At 40.4% G+C, this 19295-nt stretch overlaps 2 protein-coding genes across 4 annotated transcripts; one reads left to right on the top strand and one right to left on the bottom strand.

Annotated features, from left to right (window-relative positions):
• Positions 1–121: 121 nt before the first annotated feature.
• LOC129746980 (tyrosine-protein phosphatase non-receptor type 23-like) lies at positions 122–5566 on the bottom strand. The gene is made up of 4 exons (XM_055740980.1): positions 5347–5566; positions 3406–5031; positions 414–3119; positions 122–346 (listed from the first exon to the last, which is right to left on the bottom strand). The coding sequence occupies exons 1-4, from the start codon at positions 5428–5430 to the stop codon at positions 152–154; spliced, it is 4611 nt and encodes a 1536-aa protein (XP_055596955.1). The 5' UTR covers positions 5431–5566; the 3' UTR covers positions 122–151.
• Positions 5567–6351: 785 nt separating this feature from the next.
• On the top strand, positions 6352–19005 carry LOC129749334 (kelch-like protein diablo). Of its 3 annotated transcripts, none has more exons than XM_055744273.1 (6): positions 6352–7022; positions 7195–7397; positions 7854–7951; positions 15322–16834; positions 16902–17089; positions 17398–19005. In XM_055744273.1, the coding sequence occupies exons 3-6, from the start codon at positions 7908–7910 to the stop codon at positions 17420–17422; spliced, it is 1770 nt and encodes a 589-aa protein (XP_055600248.1). In that variant the 5' UTR covers positions 6352–7022; positions 7195–7397; positions 7854–7907; the 3' UTR covers positions 17423–19005. The 3 variants fall into 3 exon arrangements, with proteins under 3 accessions (XP_055600248.1, XP_055600250.1, XP_055600249.1); XM_055744274.1 differs by having other exon boundaries at positions 6367–6398; XM_055744275.1 differs by having other exon boundaries at positions 6352–7397; positions 18244–19005.
• Positions 19006–19295: the final 290 nt, after the last annotated feature.

Genomic DNA, 19295 nt, shown 5'->3' with positions numbered 1-19295 from the left:
CAAAATTGTTAAATTTACAAACAAACAAACACAGAAAAGGAAAAAACGACCAATTATGAAACGCATGAAGATTGACCGTCTGTATTAATTGGATTAAAAAGAATTCACAGAAAATAGTCTTCAAATGACTTTGCTTTTAAAAAAAAAAGGTTCAACAAAAATGTGAAAAACTGATAAGCTTTCTCAAATGAAAGTTACTTACCTTCACAAATACCGCATTAATGTAGTTATCCGTGGATGTAGGTAACGTCACCCGGGCATGGTCGTATGGCACACAATCCATGGAACGATTCTTTTCCGGAAACAGTCGAGCCACACTAACCTGTCTTTTGGATTCGTCCTTGACCTGGAAATGAAATTAAGAATTATTAAAAATCACGATAGTTGATTAAACGAGATACAAGAATGCTCACCAGCAAATCCTGCAATTCTTTCCACTTCCCATCGAGCGGGGTGGTTCCGTTTAACGTTTTTATGTTCATACTATCGATGAACTTCTCCAACCGCTCGACCTCCTTGTGGAACCACTTGAGGGTGGACTGATCCTCAAAAGGGTCACTCACCGGTTGAACGAGAATGTTCTCCACAACTGCAGATCCAGGTTTTTGACTTAGCGAGGCCCCGGTTAAAATCGATCCAACTGTGGGATCAGCTTGTGGAACGCCGGTGGCTCGCAACGAGGCACTATCCCAGTCGAAGTTCTGATCCAGGGAGCTAAGGTCGGAACAGATCGACAGGTTGTCGCAGCTCGGTTTCCTATCGATCGATGGAGCTACTGATTGGGGCTGGTCGTTTGGAATAATGGCTGCTGATGTCGGGTTGCCGAGATTCGGTGGGACCACTTCTGAGGCGGATTGAACTTTGGTCGGGGTGAGTACCTCACTAATGATGGAGTTTTGATCATCGTCGCGAATGCTGGTCTTCGAGCTCTGAGGTTGCAGAACCGGAACCGTCGTCGGTGGGATCGGAGTGAAATCGATGCCCGATAGGAGATCCAGGTTGCTGTTTGATGAGGCTTTCGTTGGCGCTGGGATGGGTTGTTGTGTTGTTTGGGGTGTGGCTGCCGGTACAGGTTGTTGAGGGACTGTTGCGGTTGGTGGTTGAGATTGTTCTGAGGTTTGTGGGTATGCAGGGGAATATTGAGTTGTGCTTGGGGTACCGTATGCTGTGTAGTTGTATCCTTGAGTAGGCACTGAAGCGTTCACTTGGGAGTTTGTAGGGTAGTTAGAATACTGATTGGGCGTCTGAGCTGAGGGATCTATAGAAGGTTGTTGGTATGAAGTGGCTTGGTTCTGATTTTCGTACCCTGCTGGAGTGTTGTAGTACGAGGGTTGTGATTGATTTTCTTGGTAGTACTGTTGAGTGATGTTGGGTTGTTGGATTGTTTGCTGCTGTTGGGTGTAATCGTAACCAGCAGTTGAAGTTCCGTAGACACTGGCCGATGGAACAGTTGCAGTTGTTTGAGTTGTTGTTAATGTTGCAGCGGCCACAGGACTTTGGTATGAAATTGGAGCCTGAACTTGACCATAGCCATAGCTCAATGCATTTTGATTTTGATAGGTGGCAGGGTCAGGAGTACTAGCTACAGTTGAAGTGGCCGTAGGTTGAGTGTTGTATTGACTTACATACGACGGCTGGGAATAGTTTACTGTTGTTGCTGCTGTGGTGGGAAGGTTGCTCCCGGTATATTCATAGGTACCTGTGGCAGGATTATAGGAATAACCGGGATAAGTAGGATAGGGGTTGCTAGGTTCAGAAACGGGTTTCGGAGTTTCCTGAGAAACTGTTTGAATAGGAGGTTGAACGTTAGGAGAAGGTTGGGATACCTGCTGTGGTTGATGAGATTGCTGAGCCTGAGGCTGTTGATAGTATTGATTGTTTGGAGTTTGATATTGACCGTTTGTTTGGCCATAGCTGTTGTAGCCGGGATAATTTGTAGTCTGAGCAGCGTACTGCTGGCTTGAATTATTAGCATCGGTAGTATAGCTAGGATATTGACCATAGGCTGCAGTCGTACTTGTGGGATTTTGATAGCTCGCTGGCTGTTGAATATTCATGGACCCAAACTGTTGAGTCATACTATTCCATTGTTGAGTCTGGTCTCCAGAAGATACTGAAGTTCCTCCCTTAGTGGAAGTTGATGCAATTGCAGGTGACGCTTGTGACCCAGTGTATTGGTTGTAGTAGCTCTCTGGATTCTGATTCTGATAAATCGGGTTAACATAACCCGTAGAACTCGGTTGTACTTGGGTGGTTGTCGCAGTTGTACCACTGGATTGGAATGTTGTTACAACAGCTGTATTCTGTCCATATCCCATCATTTGCTGCTGATAGTATTGTGAATAATCTGTCGTTGTTGCACTCGGAACATTGCCACTCGTTGCCGCATTATAGTAATTGTAGCCCGCATAAGAGTCCTGATAGTAAGTTCCCGTGCCAGCCGCACTTGAAACGGGAGCAGTATTCTCAGAACCTACTGGGGCTGGCCTTACTGGGGGCACATAGCTTCCTCTCAAACTACTGTCCACACCAACCGTTTTGATAGATCCCAAACTTATGTTCCCAGACTTCAGATAATCCTTCAACTTTGGTCCTCCTCCACCACTAACTTTAGGAATTTCCTTAATTGGATCCGGCTGCTTCTTGCTCAAATTGCTAGATCGTAGCTTTTGATTGCGTTCCTCATCCTGAACGTCACAAGCTGCCTTAACTCTCGAAAGCAACTTGGTCACATTACCCTGCAACTTTTTGTAAAACTCTAATCCTTTAGCACTCTTAGACAACAAGTCTTCATAGACATCGTATGAAGCCTGCAGCGAGGAGAAAAACTGCTCCCGCTTTGATTTGCTTTCATTAATCGACTTGATAACCGGGGCACAACGTGCATAAATATCGGTCAGTGCTTTCAAAATGTTACCCTGCGCTTTCAAGTTGGCCTCCAGCAGCGCAACCAGTTGGTCGTGCTTGCCCAGTTCCTTCTTGAACAGTTCCTGCATCTGCTTTTTGTTATCCGAGGAACCGGATTCGAGCGCAATCAGCTGGGTTGTTATGTCGTCCTCGGTTACGGCGGTTCGGAGATCTTGGTACAGTTTGGCTCGTTGATTTCGCATTTCGGTGACCTGAAAGTAAAAAGAACAACGTTCAGTTCACTTATTTAAAAGGAAACAAATGAAATTGGCAAATTTTTATTTTAAAAACAAGACAAAAAAATTAAAATAATGCACCAGTTACAAAAATTTGTTTAAAAATATCAAAATGGGCAAAATGATTAAATTGGATAAATTGATAAAATTGACAAAACTGTCAATTGTCAAAACTAATTAAAATGATAAAAATGACAAAAATCTTGAAAAATACAAAATTAATGATAAAAACCTAAAATGACCGAAATGACTGAAAACTCACCTTTCCGAGTATCCCCTGCAGCTCTTTCAACGTAGCTTCATCGAACTGCTGCCCGCCGGCCGGAATTTGATCCCTTATTTCGGCCAGCGGCTGTGCCAGAATCTTCAAATTGTGTACATGCAATCCCATTGCTTTCCTCAAAGTATCGTTACTCTCACCAGCCTTGTTATTGGCTTCCTGGTACTTGGTAAACTCCCGACTAAGCTCGGTTATGTGAGCCCCACCATTAGATCGTTGCCCAATCTTCTGTTGATAGTCGTCCTCCTGGATTTCGTCCTGCTTCAGCAAATGCTTGATTTCTTTGAGGGCCATTTCGACATCGGTACAAGTTTCGGCCAGATTGGACATGGACTGAACCAGATCCGGGATGGCGTTCGGTTTTGCGTGCAGATCAGCGCAACGATCGACCAGCCCTTGCGGCAGGCGATTGTCGGTGACTAAAGAGTTCGGATTTTGAATGTCGATCGAGTCCAGATTGAGGGAGGACATGAATGAGGTAAGTTCGGTGTCTTTGTCTTCGACTTTTGTTCCGATAGTGCGAAGAAGGTTAGCCTTTTCTTCGCTGTAAACCGAACTGCTTTCGTGTGCCTTCATAGGTACGAGACGGTGAAAAATGTCCTCCCCGATGGCATCCGGATCGGTTACGCTAAAGGGGATTCCTTGGACCAGATTCGCTCCTTGAACGGCTGAGATGGTGTGCAGTTCGGGAACTTCCTCGTGGTAGATGAATTCGTTTTCGTTTTTAGCGGATTTCCTTTTTGCCTCGACGACGTCCATGGTGAATGTGAGGGCTTCGTTGATCTGTTCAATGCAGGCTAAGCCTTTAGATTCCTTTCGAGCTTCCTCCAGCTTGTCAAAGGCAGCTTGGTACAGAACGACTCGTTCGCCCATTTTCTGGAGTTCCTCCGATTGTTGTCCTTGGTAGAGCAGTAGAATACAGGATAGGTAGGAAATTTTGAACTTGACATACTTCTGCAGCTGTTTGTACCGTTTGCTTCCGATGATGTCCTGAATTCGACCATCTTCTCCGGTTTGTGTAAGCAAAGCTGCCAAAGCCGAATTGTAGTGTGTTATGATGGCAGCCGTTACTTTAGCAATGATACCGGACTTCCGGTTATCGCACAGGCTTTTCTCCATAATGCATTCTTGGGCTTGAGCGAAGCAAAGTGCTTGCTTAAAAATAAGCATTTCCATGGACAAATCTCCTTGAAGGAAAGGGCCAAAGTTATCTTTGATGTATCCAAAAGCCCAGGCGGCACACTGGAAATGGGTACAAGCCTTCTTCATACTTTCGGGCTCCAAACGAGGCTCTTCGGATCCAAGCTGGGTGTGGAGAGCCCCAAAGTTATGCAGAATTACGGCCATCTCATACTTGATGCTGCTCTTAGACAAGGTCGATCCGCTATAAAGATCTTTCCAGCTGAAGCTCAATATTTGCTGACTCTCGGGAATCTGGTTCAGCAGAAACCGGTTCTGTATAGAGTGCAGCTGGCAATAGTACCGTTTCAGCAAAGCGGTTCCCTCAACGTCATGCGAGGGACGACTCGCTCGGCCTCGCAATTGCTCCAGCTGGTAGCACTCCTTCGAATAAAGGTCCGGATCTTCATGGTAGTACTCGGAGATATACTGTGCGGATACAAAAACAAACTTCAGATTGATAAGGCAAAGATCATCGACATTGGTGACGTCACTCTTTTATTGTGGCTTTAGGTGTTAAAGTCTGGGATGATTCATCATCAATTTTGCCCAACAAACAAGACGGAAATTATTCCAACACTGAAACCCAGACTTTGATTTCTTGTTTAAGAAACATTCATTTTCACTTAATCAATTGAATTAATCAAATTCCATCAAGTAAAAACCTTCGAATCATTCCGCTAATTAAATTTACAAAGGTTGAGAAATTTCCAGTCTATCCGCAGCAATCGAAAAAAAACAAACCTGTTTCAATGGACCAAAACTGGTCGGTTCGGCCGATTCCTTGAGATCGAAACTGACCACCGACATCCGGGGAACGGCTTCCATAGTTGCTAGGGTAATTCGCTCATGTAAAGGGACAGGAACAAGGTAAATTTACGGCAAAAACACTCGCGAAACTCGGAAATTCTATACGCGAAAAGACACCGCCGCCGATGATGAAGGAAAATTTTCACTTCGCCCCACCACAGAAAAGTCGCTGACGTTTTCGGAACGGCGAAAGAGGGAGAATGTGAAAAAAGGTGCACAACAAACGCGGAAAAATGACAGCTCAGTGGGTAATTTTAGTTTGAGCAGTGCAAGCAAATTGATTTTTGCTTCAATTTATTTTCATTAAAATTTAATCTGATACGTTCGACCGCCCACCTTTTCGATGCACCCATGGGCGGTTAAAGCTTCTGGGTGGGCGGTGATTTAAATTCCTATTTCATCCTTTTTCGTATTTTGTCTTTCTTAATTGAATGCATTTTCCTTTTTTGGTATACTCAAAATGAAGTTTGACCCAGGTTCAAAACATAGTTCGATCGATTCTAAGAACATAAAGTTTGTTGTAGTTTTCCTCATTGCGATGGTTCAACACGGAGCCTTTCAAAATTAAAAAAAAATAAACCTCTGTAAGTTTTATAAAGTCTGATTACATCAAAAAGTAATTTGAATCTGAGCTTGAGATTGAATTCTCTGAGAATGTTTGAAATTAACTTAGGTTTGTTGTTGTTGTTGTTGGGTTTAAGTTTTGATGGCTTGTGTGCCAAACTCATGTAACGTCAATTTTTCATTTACGGACAAGAAAAGTTAATCATAGCAGGATATTTCGAAAATATTTTACGAGCTAAAAATTTAATAATTCAAATTTGTTAACATAATTTTATTTGTCAATATTTAAAATTTTGTCTATTCAGCCACCAGTGGGTACAATGCCTTCAGTTCGGCCCTGCTCAAATCGGAACCAAATAAAAAAGGAACAGCAATCATTGGGCAAGAGTTGTAAAAGTTTTCACGTCGTCGCGCGGTGAAGGGTGAAAATTTTGATTTTTCCATTCGAAAACCGATCCGGAACCGTCCAATTTTCACGTGTTTCGGTGCGCGGCCACTTCGGGTACCCCTTCGCGATAAAATGGAACCGTCGGAAGCGGCCCGAATAGTGCAATGAACGGAATTTTCTGGGCAGTGTTCAATTAGGAAACAGCGAAAAAATAGATTTTTCGCCCTCATCATCATCACCAATATCAACATCATCACCGTCATCATCCACTGAACCTCAAAAATACCCAAACTTGAGAACTTTCCCCGCCAACCCGAATGAAACTCCCTCCCTACAGGTTTGGCTATTGGTGGCATAACCCAAAGTTAAGCTTTTAAAGGAGAACTCATCCCCCAAAATCTGATACCGCAATAAAATGGAAATCAAAATAAAAAAAAAATACTGCAGGTACGGGAATCACACCCATACCTGCAATGGCTCTGCGATTACCATCTCAGGATGCTAACCACTCGACCACCGAAGAGTTGTTGAGAGAGCCAGCTACATAATCGTATATCCGAAACTTTCTGCGAATGAAGCGGGAATAAAAGTTATCCCCCAAAAAAAACAGTTCTTCGCTTTGAACTTACCCCCCAAACCTAAATCTGCCACGATGGAGGTAACAGAATAAGATGCGCTTACAACAAAAACCCCCCAAAAAACAGTTCTCCGCTTGAAGGACAAGTTTGGCGTATTGGCAAGCTGTGATTTTTTCACAAACTTAAGTTTTCAATCTTGAACTTAGGTTTGGCGGGTGGCAGTTCTCAAGTTTGGGTATTTTCGATTTTCAGTGTCAGGAACAGCAAAAGGGAGAAGCTAAGTAGTTCAGCACGCAAAAGTTCCCGTTTTATTGTTTCGTTTGTTGTCTGCTTCGGGAAGTTGCCAGAACCAGCGTTGGAAGTTCCGTCCACGCTGAGCAGGAAGGTTCTTGGCCGCCTAAGAAAGGTTTCTTCGCTTTTTCACTCGGCGAAGGTTCCAAACAAAAGTTACAAAGGTAAGTGGTTATTTTGTTGGTATTCGCTAATGGTTGAGCTCATCAAGAAATTTTCAATTTTTTTTGTAACCTGATTCTTCGATAGAACCAAGGTACTACGCCCCACGACTAATAGGCGTAAAATAATGCAATGTTGTTTCGGGCCTTTTTTTTCGTTCACATTGCCTGCTCATGGTTACTTTCCGTTTTTATGTTTCGCACCAGAGACGTTCAGTTTATATTTTGATTGAATCGTAAAGATGCGATGTGTAGGATGACACGAAATTGTCTCGAGTTGTTGTCCTTGGCCGGACGTGATTTGTCCAAATTTAGAACTCTGTTTAACTGGCAAGGTTCTCTGTGATTATTCTTTTTTGCTGTTTGTTTGAGTGCGTGTGTGTGTTTTGTTGAATTATTGTTCTAGGCCAAAAATTACATAATTTTAATGTTCGTTTCCGCATCTGTTCCGTTTTGCAGATAGATACCGTGTGGGGTTGGGCCTCTGCCCCGCTGCGCCTTGCGGCCAACAGGATGGGCGACGTACTGATATCGGACCGACCGCCGTCTCCGGCGAGGTAAGTATCTGGCACATCTTTCCTTGAATGATTTGTTCTATTTTGTTTACAACTCAGCACATCCTCCCTGTGGTGGAATAGAGTTAGAATAGTTGAAAATTATGAATATTCAAAAATAGAAATAAGAATTCTCACAAAAATGAATAGAAAAATATGAATCAATCGTTACCTATAGAATTCGAGTTAGACCTCTGAGCGTGTATCACAGTGGAACACAATCAGAGTACATGGAATAAAAAAAATATTTATACACTGATAAATCATTTCACACATTTCGCAAATTATTCCACACATTATCGGCAAATATATGGAGCTGTCAAAACGGTTTGTGATTTTTACACACCATACAGATTCGAAATTTACACATTATTCGGATCAGTCTTTATAAGATGAAAGTGTGTGAAATCACACTTGTTGTTTTCTCAATCAATTGGGTGTCAACCATAATACGTCGAAGAGTTTATACGGTTGGATCGTCGTTACAAGTGAAATGTAAGTTGCCGCCATTATTCAAATCTATAAACATCATACTATTGAATTATTTTGTTCCTTATTCTAGATTTCGGACTCAGCCAACTGCTTGCTGTCGGTGCCATTTGGCGAGGAATTGTTCGGCAGAAACTTAAGAGGAGTTTTCAAAAACACAAAAAAAAAATATTTAGAATCCTCATTTAAATAAATAAAAGCACTTTAAAAATCACCAGCATTTCATTCGGTTTCAATCATTCATAGAAATATCGGCCTTTTTCCATATTTCTTGATTTTACACATTTTCCTTTCTAAGCCCTCATTATTTCACACATTTTCCCGTTTTAAACGCTTTTTGCATAATGTGTGAAACGCTCACATTTCGTTTCTTAAGCGGTGTTCCACAAAAATGTGCAGCAGTACCTTCACACATTTAATGTGTTGGTCTACTTATTTCCAAAATGTGTGAAATTGCACACACTAATGTGTGAAGTATTTTGTCAGTGTAGGTAAAATCAAAACATAGCAGTACACGGAAAATAATAAAAAGGTAAAATTTACCTTTTTGCGAGGTGAATTTTTTCCACCCCTCTTTCGAGGTAAATTTTACCTTTTTTTTATTCACCTAGCAAAAAGGTAAATATTACCTTTTTTCAATTCACCTGGAAAAAAGGTAAATTTTACCATTTTCACATTCACCTAGCAAAATAGTAAATAATACCGTTTTCCCATTCACTGATTTAAAAAGTAAATGCTATTTGGTTTGATTGGTTTCTTAAATAAAAATGGAAACAAAATTCATTTAAATATTTATATTTATTTGAATTATCATTATATTTATTTTTGTAATGTACATATCACCGTATTTAAAAAAATCCTTTAAATCCTTTAAATAAAGTAAATCCTTTTTCGCCAGGCTCGTGACAATTCAGCTTCACGTTTCTCCGCCCCATAATGGCGACCAATCCAATCAGATCCGGCTTTTCCGGAAAGATATCTGGAGGATGAAGTGAAATATACCTCGAAGCTGGGCCGATCTGAAACAAAAGCATAGTATTATGACGAGAACCAGCACAACTAAATGATATCTAAGAAATAACTTACCATTCTGTTCCGATTTTCTCATATTGGCACGAAACATAACTTCCCTTCTGAACGGCAAAACAGCTTAACCTCAATTAACGGATTCGGCAAATAGTTACTTTTGTTCGAGATGAATTATTGTACAGTTTTGTTTAGCTCAATCCAGGTCAATTTCACCTCGCTACGAGGTAAGTTTTACCTTATTTGGATTTACCTTTTTTTCTAGGTGAATTATACTTTTTTATTGAGCTCAATTCAGGTGAACTTCACCTCGCTACGAGGTAAGATTTACCTTTTTTGGATTCACCTTTTTTCTCGGTGAATTGTACCTTTTTTCCAACCTCGATTCAAGTAAATTTTACCTCGCTGTGAGGTGAGTTTCACCTCGAAGAGGTAGAAGTTACCTTTTTGGCTTTCACGAGCGTTCACCTTTGCTAACTCGGTAAATTTTACCTTTTTATTATTTTCCGTGTAGTGTTAGTATGCTGGCGGTACCTATATATGTGTGAACAGTGATGCCACATTTAAATCGGTATTTTTGAACCCAAAAAAATCTTTTTTCGGTATGGAAATCCGAAAAATCGGTATGAAAATCGGTATTTTATGGCGATTAAAAACTTTCGATAGTGATTCTGAAGTCTGTTATTTAATACTTTTTCTAATAAATGCCTTTTAGTACAGTCCCCCCACAATCATGGGTCACACACAATTATTAGTCACCGAACATAAGAACTGCTAATATCTACTAAACCAAAAGAAATTATATCATATAATTATTTTTAGTTAATCGACAATATCATCAAAATGCATTAAAAATATTATTCGTGCGTTTGATTACAGTAAAATTGCTGTTTGAATACTTTCTATCAAAGGTAAACTATAAGCTGTGGAACTATCGCATAAAATTCCAATGTTATAAGGTTGACATCTTAAACCGTTAAGCCGCTTATGCGGGTATTTCAAAGATTCCAACCAAATGAATTGGTCCCATATAAGCATAAAAAAAGAGTTTACATTTTCCAAATAAAACTGAGCGAATGAAATGCGAAAATTCAATAATATTTAGCAAAATAAAAGTGACCCATAATTGTTACAGAATCCACCAAGTTCCACACAATCATGGGTCACCTTTTCGCAAGCAAAACAAAACATTTCTTGGTTGCTATAGCTCAACCCAATTGCCCCTTGAACGTATACTAGCAAAGAATGCCCCTGAATGTTTGCCAGAAACCTGTTGAGTTTCATGTTGATATTCGGGTGTTGCCATGGACTTCTATGTGACTAATAATTGTGGGCAATGTGACTAATAATTGTTACAAGCTTCAATTTTGACCCATAATTGTGGTTTTGAAAAACGTTGATTGTTTCGGTAAATTATTTTATTTTTCAACAAAATTGGAAACAAAATCATGTTTGAAATCAAAGAGGGAATATTTAGTGACTGAAATTCATGCAAAGCTTGATGTTTGGTCCACTAACACCCGAATGAACGAACATTTTGTGGTGAAATGATACGTTAAGTGACTAATGATTGTGGGGGGACTGTACTTTGGAATTTTGTGTATCGCCGCGCTTTAATGTGATTTAATTCATCGACGTTTTTTTGCGGATTTTTGAATCAAAAACGTTTTTACCAGTTGTCCAGACGTTTCGAGCTACTATAGCTTTCGCTCCTCTTCAGTGGACACTCAAATTATATTTTAAACAATGATTTTTTATCAAAATTTACAATATTTAAAATCTTACAAACAAAAATCCGCCGAAAAAAGTCGATGAATTAAATCATATTATAGTATTTTGTGTGCTCGTTTTTTTTTGTTTTTATATATTTTTATTTGATTTTAAGAGTTTTTAGAAGGTTTATACTGTTTTTTTCTTCTCTTCTCTATTATAATTTTTAGAAAATTTTTACAAACTTTGGATTTCCATAATTACTGCATTGATGCCAAAAACGTGTATGGAAGCATAAAAGCAAATTTCGAGAAAAAACGCTTCAAACCTGTTGTGTTTGGCAATTTTCCATACGTATTTAAATAATTTGTATTTTTCTTCCGAACATAAAGATGAAAATAAATTTCTAAAAATCTGAAGAAATCACTAAATATAGTTTGAAACATGAAAAATCGTCCCGTATTATTAACTCATGGACTCTTTTGGCTCTGTGGGCCCTAATTTTGAAAAAATCGCATATCGAAAAGTTTTTGTGGAATTCTCTATTAAAAAAAATCATGAAGCCTCTTTGTAATATTCTCAATCATTAAATTTCTTCATGTTATCGATTAACACATGATTCCTTGTTGGTGTAATCCTTATAGAGTGTTCTTTACCATTTTTTTATGTTTTCAAAATTCTGAAAACTCATACATACTCAACCTCATTAGAGTAATTTCTGCTGGTTGTCTTGGCGCAATTATAAATATCATAGAATATTTTATAGAAAACGACAATTTTCCAACATTCTCAATGGAAAAATTACCTCCAAATTCCAACGGATAGTTAAAACTTTATTCGTGTTGTAGACTTATCTTTAAACTTTCGACTATCAAAAACTAAATTTCTTTCCTTTAAAATTTGAGAGTTTCAATTGAAATATTGAAAAACGTGCACTTATCATAAAAGCTTCAAATGTTTCTTACTGAGCTAACGCCAAATAAAATAATAAGGTCGTTTTCAATTGAACAGAAACCCAATATTTTCGGTAGTCTCGCTTACACTGAAATATATTTTACATTTTGTATCAAAATCTCAAAAATCGGTATGAAATCGGTATGTTTTGCCAAAAATCGGTATTCGGTATATACCGATTCTTGGATAAAAATTTGCTTAAAAATCGGTATGAATACCGAAAAATCGGTAGGTGTGGCATCTATGTGTGTGAATCTGAAATATGCTGTGAGCTGCGGGCAGGGATGCCAGGTGTTTAGGATGAAAAATCTGGGCAATTTTTAAAAAAAGTCTGTGCGTGTCTGGGCATACGGAAAATCACAAAATTGGTACTAAACAAGAAATTAAACTTGGTGAATCGTGTGAGCGGGGGGGGGGGGGGGGTGTTTGTTCTATGATGTTCGGGTTATTTTCGAGTTGATAACTATATAACAAACACTGTTTCCTACCACGTACCATGCCGATCTTATTTAAAAAAAAAAAAGTTTAATGATAGATTGGTCATACCAAAGAGTACAAGCCAGATTTTAGTCAAATCTGCCACTTACATATCAAATCTGATACATTAATATTGATTTTATCTGTCAATTTTGAAAGTCTGTAAAATCTGGGCACTCTCAGCAAAAATCTGGGCAAAATCTGTGTCTGACCAATATCTGGACGAAGGGTCAAAAGTCTTGGTTTTACAGACAAATCTGGGCACCTGGCAACCCAGGCTGCGGGCACAACTTATTCAATTGGCTTTTGTATTGGTGAAAGAAAAACTTGAGAATTGAGAATGGTGGATGTGTTATCAAGGTTCGTTCGTATTTGTTTGGGATGTTGAGCATAGAACGACCAGTCTCTAAACTAAACTTGGAGAATAAAGTCGTGGAAACTTGGAGTGCGTGTTTCGGCCGATGATACACTGTCGAGCGGGTGGTTCTGCGAATGATCGCGGAGATGGGAATCGCAATCACCACACTCCCATGTGCCAAAAGGTATCTGAAATGTGTCGTAATGTGGTTAAATTCCCACCTCCTATTTCCTTGACCCTAACTATGATTTTATATCGATGGGCTGACGTTAAATCAATAAAGCACAATTACAATTACAATTACCTCCTTGGAGGAACAGACAACTTGAAAAGTTGAAGAAAAAAAAACAAGTAGACTTTACAATAATTCAAAAGCTGACTTAAACTGACATGAATATAGTAAATCCCTATTTGAGTATAATAAAAATATTCGAAAAAGAGTAGTTGGAGACATATGTGTGAAACTGTTCAATCTACACCAGAAGCTGCCAGGCACCAAAAAGTTCTATCTTATACCGTATTTTTTTTTATGCCGAGTGTTGCACTAGTGCAAGACGAATTATATGCTGGCCTGTTGATCCAAGACCGACCGAGTCTGCTTGTCCAGTAATAATAACAAGGTCACAGTCGACGGTTACGAGCTGGAGATAGTCGAAGACTTTGTCGATCTCGGCTCACTGGTGGCCGCAGAAAATGACACCAGCCGTGAGATCCGGAAGCGAATGATCAGCGGAAGTCACTATGGACTTCACAAGCAACTGCGGTTGAGAAAATTTAGCCCTCGCCCGAAGTGTAACATGTACATGACCTTTTTTAGAACGGTTGTCCTTTACGGACACGAGACGTAGATATTACTCGAGCAGAACCTGCGGTGTATTCGAGTAACGAGTTTTAAGAACCATCTCTGGCGGCGTTTAGGAGAAGGGAATGTGGAGACGAAGAATGAATCACGAGTTCGCGCTACTCTACGGCGAATCTAGTATCCCGAAGGTGGCGAAAGCTGCACAGATACGGTGGACCAAGGCAGAAAATTGTTTACTGGACATTTACAGCTATAATAAGACCCTAAATCTCTTATACCTCTTCAGTATGGTAGACCTAAATTTGACAAGCTGCGGCGATGGACCGAGGCATAGGGCTGAGATAAAAGATCTCCACTGCTGGCGATCCGGAGCCCGCTGCCAGACAAGGTTTTCGTCAACTGTGCGGATTTCATACTACGCCCCCTCTTCTTCGTTTCCCATTCGGATTCCAGTCAAGCGCATCTCTGCAAATCTCGTTTTCATCTCTTCGCAGCGTGTGCCCAATCCATCTTCATTTACATTCCCGAATCTCGATTTCTAGCGCCTTTTGAAGACACCGACGATGTAGTTCTTCGTTTGAGATACAATTGCCAGACCACCAAGCACGCATAATGTTCCGCAAGCAGCGATTTACAAAAACTTGCTGTTTTCGCGTCGTCGCCGCATATGTGGATCAAGTTTCGTACCCGTTTAGTTCGTAGAGAGATCTGGCGTGAGCTCCAAATTTTTCAGAGACTCGCAAACACAAATGGGGCTTTTCTGATCCAGGTTTCGATGTCTTTCCTGGTACCACCATCAGGCGTAATCTGGCTACCAAGATACTGGAAGCACTCCACTTTCTCAGCCTGTTGTCCAGCTACCACGAAATTGGAACGATTTCCTGTGCTGTTCTCCATCGACCCGGTCTTCCCGACATTGACTTTGAGACCTGCCTTGGAGCTTTCGGTGAGGTTGTCGAGTTTGCTCTGCATATCCGGTTGTGTTTAGGCGAGCAGAACAATATCGTCTGACAGGTCAAGGGCTTCCAGTTGCTCCATTGTCGAAGGATTCCAAGGCAATCCTAGGTTTGGTGTACAGTTGATCGATCCAGTCAAAAGAAGCTACGGTCCGGAGAAATTTGCCGAATTATATAAACTAGCAACGCTACCTATACCTGGAGCGGAGCCATGTGAATAGTGAATCCTACGAGACTCTGGACGAACAGTGTAACTTTATAGAGACCCAACACTGTGCAGAGATCAACGAATCTGCGGGAAATCCTTTGATAGGATGAAAAGGAACAGATTCTTAAAAAACCACCTCCGAATCGGGCACGTTGCCTCATCGTTCTGCTTGCCTTGTGAGTGATATCAAAAATATTAAACAATAGCTCTAAACGTCGGGTGAGCTACTTGAGTCCCACTGCAATGGGAAAACTTGAGTTAATCTGTACGATCTTTAAAAAGTAAATAAGGAGTTGTCAATCTTCAGTTGATCATGACATGATATTCATAGAATAGCATTCCTTTGAAAAAGTTAGCAGTCCTCCATTAATGATTTCCTTCTTCCTTCCCCAGACTCTCTCACACTTCGGAAAAACATCCCCGGGTCACGCTCACGGAGCTGAACGTATTGCGTCGGCACCGGGAGCTGTGCGATGTGGTGATCAACGTTAGTGGCCGTAAAATATTCGCCCATCGGGTCATCCTGTCGGCCTGCAGTCCCTACTTCCGGGCCATGTTTACCGGGGAGCTGGAGGAATCGCGACAAACCGAGGTCACCATTCGGGACATCGACGAGAACGCGATGGAACTGTTAATTGACTTTTGCTACACCTCACACATTGTGGTAGAGGAATCAAATGTGCAAACGCTTCTGCCGGCTGCCTGTTTGTTGCAACTTGCCGAAATCCAGGACATTTGCTGCGAGTTTTTGAAACGTCAACTGGATCCAACCAACTGTTTGGGTATTCGGGCGTTTGCGGATACACATTCGTGCCGGGAATTGCTTAGGATTGCCGACAAATTTACGCAACACAACTTCCAAGAGGTGATGGAGAGCGAAGAGTTCCTGCTGCTTCCGGTGGGTCAGCTGGTGGATATTATTTGTAGCGATGAGTTGAACGTGCGTTCAGAGGAACAAGTCTTCAATGCAGTGATGGCTTGGTTGAAATATAACGTAGCCGAACGCCGACAGCATTTGGCTCAAGTTCTGCAGCATGTCCGGATGCCTCTGCTAAGTCCAAAGTTCCTAGTAGGAACAGTTGGTTCGGATTTGCTGGTGCGTTCCGATGAAGCCTGTCGGGATTTGGTCGATGAGGCTAAGAATTATTTATTGCTTCCGCAAGAGCGTCCGCTAATGCAGGGCCCCCGAACTCGGCCAAGAAAACCTACACGTCGTGGCGAGGTTTTGTTTGCTGTCGGAGGATGGTGCTCGGGTGATGCTATTGCTTCAGTAGAACGCTTTGATCCAGAAACGGCCGATTGGAAGATGGTTGCTCCGATGAGCAAGCGACGATGTGGTGTCGGAGTAGCCGTTTTGAATGATTTGCTGTATGCGGTTGGTGGCCACGATGGTCAAAGTTATCTGAATAGTATCGAACGATATGATCCGCAGACGAATCAATGGAGCTGTGATGTTGCTCCGACGACGAGTTGCCGCACCAGTGTCGGAGTTGCGGTACTTGATGGCTTCCTGTATGCAGTTGGTGGTCAAGATGGAGTGCAATGTTTGAATCACGTTGAACGTTACGACCCCAAAGAGAACAAATGGTCTAAAGTGGCCCCAATGACAACTCGTCGCTTGGGCGTTGCTGTTGCCGTTCTCGGTGGCTACCTCTACGCCATCGGGGGATCGGATGGTCAGTGCCCGCTAAATACGGTTGAACGGTATGATCCTCGTCAAAACAAGTGGTGCGCCGTTAGTCCGATGTCCACCCGACGAAAGCACTTGGGATGTGCGGTATTTAACAATTTCATCTATGCCGTTGGAGGTCGAGACGATTGTATGGAGCTGTCCTCGGCCGAAAGGTACAACCCACATACTAACTCCTGGAGTCCAATTGTAGCCATGACGTCTCGACGAAGTGGGGTAAGTTCAAAGTTATTGATAGCAAGCACAATGGTGCAATGGTGTATATGCAATTTCATTTTTTTAGGTCGGCCTGGCCGTAGTTAATGGACAGCTGTATGCCGTCGGCGGCTTTGACGGAACTGCCTACTTAAAAACGATCGAAGTGTACGATCCGGAAACGAACCAGTGGCGTTTATGCGGTTGCATGAACTACCGTCGATTGGGTGGAGGTGTTGGTGTGATGCGAGCTCCTCAAACCGAAAACTACATGTGGTAAATATTATTTTCCCTATGTTTCTCATAGCACGCTTTACTCGTTTATAATTATTGCTCCTTTTTTTACTTTTTTATTATCTATTAACATTTTCATACCCGATTTTTGTACCATAATTTTTTTTAAAAAATGCCCTGTTATTTTTTTTCATTAAATTTTTAGTCCAGAAAAAAGACATCCGTTTTGTAAGCTTTAGTCTGTTCCGTCCAAAATTTACTTTCTCAAAATATAAAACCAAAAAAAAATTGCTTGTCACATTGCTGTTGTTGAACTCATGCGTATTTGTTTTTTCTTTTACACATTTTAGGATTCGAAAAGATTCTGTTGTTTAACATTCATATACATCCGCCTAGTTTGCAATAAATAAAAACCGTGTACACAATAGAATCAGAAGTTACGTTCACAAGACACATACCAGAATCGCTAGAAAGAAACCACTTACACACGCACACGCAATCCGTCGGCTGGCCAGTTTGGAGTGGATCCGCACTTCACAGTTGGTTTGGTAAAGCAACTAAATGCAAGATGTGAACCCTTGGAAACAACTGCGTCGAATTTTTATACTCTGTGGGAATTCAGCGAAACGTGCGAAAATCTCTTAAAATTGGAAATGAGTGTGTTTGGAAATTCGGAACGATATAAGTTGAAAACAAATTTTTTCTTCAAAATTATGTTGCACGATGGGTTCAACGTCTTATAAGAGACTGTGCTGTTACAAACACTTCCATCATCGTCACACAGGAATAAAATAGTGTCGCTAATCTCGAACAGTACATTGCACTTGCACATAATCGCCTCTAGATGTTATTTAGTCAAACAAAAGTAAGCTAACTTAGTAGAAGCAGGGATTGTTCAACGCGATTTTCATTATTGCATTAATTCATCCAGTTTATTTTCGTAATGTTCCGAAACATGGTATCGATTCTGATTAGTCTATTCCATGATGCTGATCGCTAAATATAGATTGTTTGTTTATTAAATCCTTTATTTAGTATGTGTGTCAATTTTATGGCTTTCAAATTTTTACTGTTGTTCACTATGTGTACATGTGGCGAGCGTTTTCTCATAAGTTTTTTTTTTATAAAACTCATCCTCATAAAACACACGAAAAAAAAACTATTCGATCTCATCATTCCGTTTCCGTATCCGCAAGATGCACTTTGAGTTTTGATTACTGTTGAGCGAAGAAGAAGTATCCGGAAAACGGTGATGTTACCGTTGATTATACACTCTGTAACATTTGAGCAGAAAATTGAACATGATACAAATCAGAAGAAGCAAAGACGCCAACCAAGTTAAATGAAACCGAACCCTTTATCCCAACTTGAATTTCTCAATGTGATTGATGTTGATTCTGAGAAATCCAGTGGAAAAAATCAATGTAGGTTAAGATTAAGAAACCATTTTTTTTTCTAGAAATTATAATACAAATTGGTATACAAAAGGAAACCAATTTTAATGAAAGTAATTTTTCCAAACTCTCAGCAAAGATCTGGAATCTTCTTTTTTTTCCTTTTTCTGCTAGTTTAGTCAGAGCTTTGTCAACGCAACCGTAAATAGAGTTTAGATATTCTATAGAAAACCAAAATTTTAACGCTTATCTAAATCAAAAATAAAAAGTTTAGAACAAGAAGCACCTTTGCTGTGTTAAGTTCGGTTTATTCGTCGATTGAATCGATAAAACTATTACTCGGCTTGTAATATAACAAATGAAGGGAGATCTATAGAAAAAAAGAGGTTTACTTTGCGAAACAAAGATAAGAAAGTCTTGTCCGTCGATAAGAACGATTGAATTAATTTTTATTTTACTTTTTTTTTACAATTTTACATTACATACACCTTTACTCGTAACTAAATTATTAACGAAATAAAGTTGTTAACTTAAAACCTGTAGATAATAAGCTATTGAAGAAAATGTGCTTGTCGGCGTTCGTTGTGTAGAACCAAAAAGAAATGCCTGTATGACTCATCAGAAAACAGTAGGGTTAGATGTTGAGGGAACCGTAAGATTTCTACGAATCTGTGAAAAAAATGTGAAAAATATTATGCTTGGTACCTACCTACCCCTGGAAAAACTGTTACTTCCATGATTATAAGATTGGTGCTGAAAGTTAAGTTAAAAGTAGAGCAAAAAGATCGGAAAGGGTCAGGAGACCACAATTCTTCATGAACCTTCTCTCATAGTAGGTATCGAGAAGAAGAGAA

Source organism: Uranotaenia lowii, chromosome 2 (genome assembly GCF_029784155.1).
Source record: "Uranotaenia lowii strain MFRU-FL chromosome 2, ASM2978415v1, whole genome shotgun sequence".
NCBI classification, from domain to species: domain Eukaryota; kingdom Metazoa; phylum Arthropoda; class Insecta; order Diptera; family Culicidae; genus Uranotaenia; species Uranotaenia lowii.
Note: the sequence above shows the minus strand (reverse complement) of the source record. Positions and strands in the feature narration are given on the sequence as shown.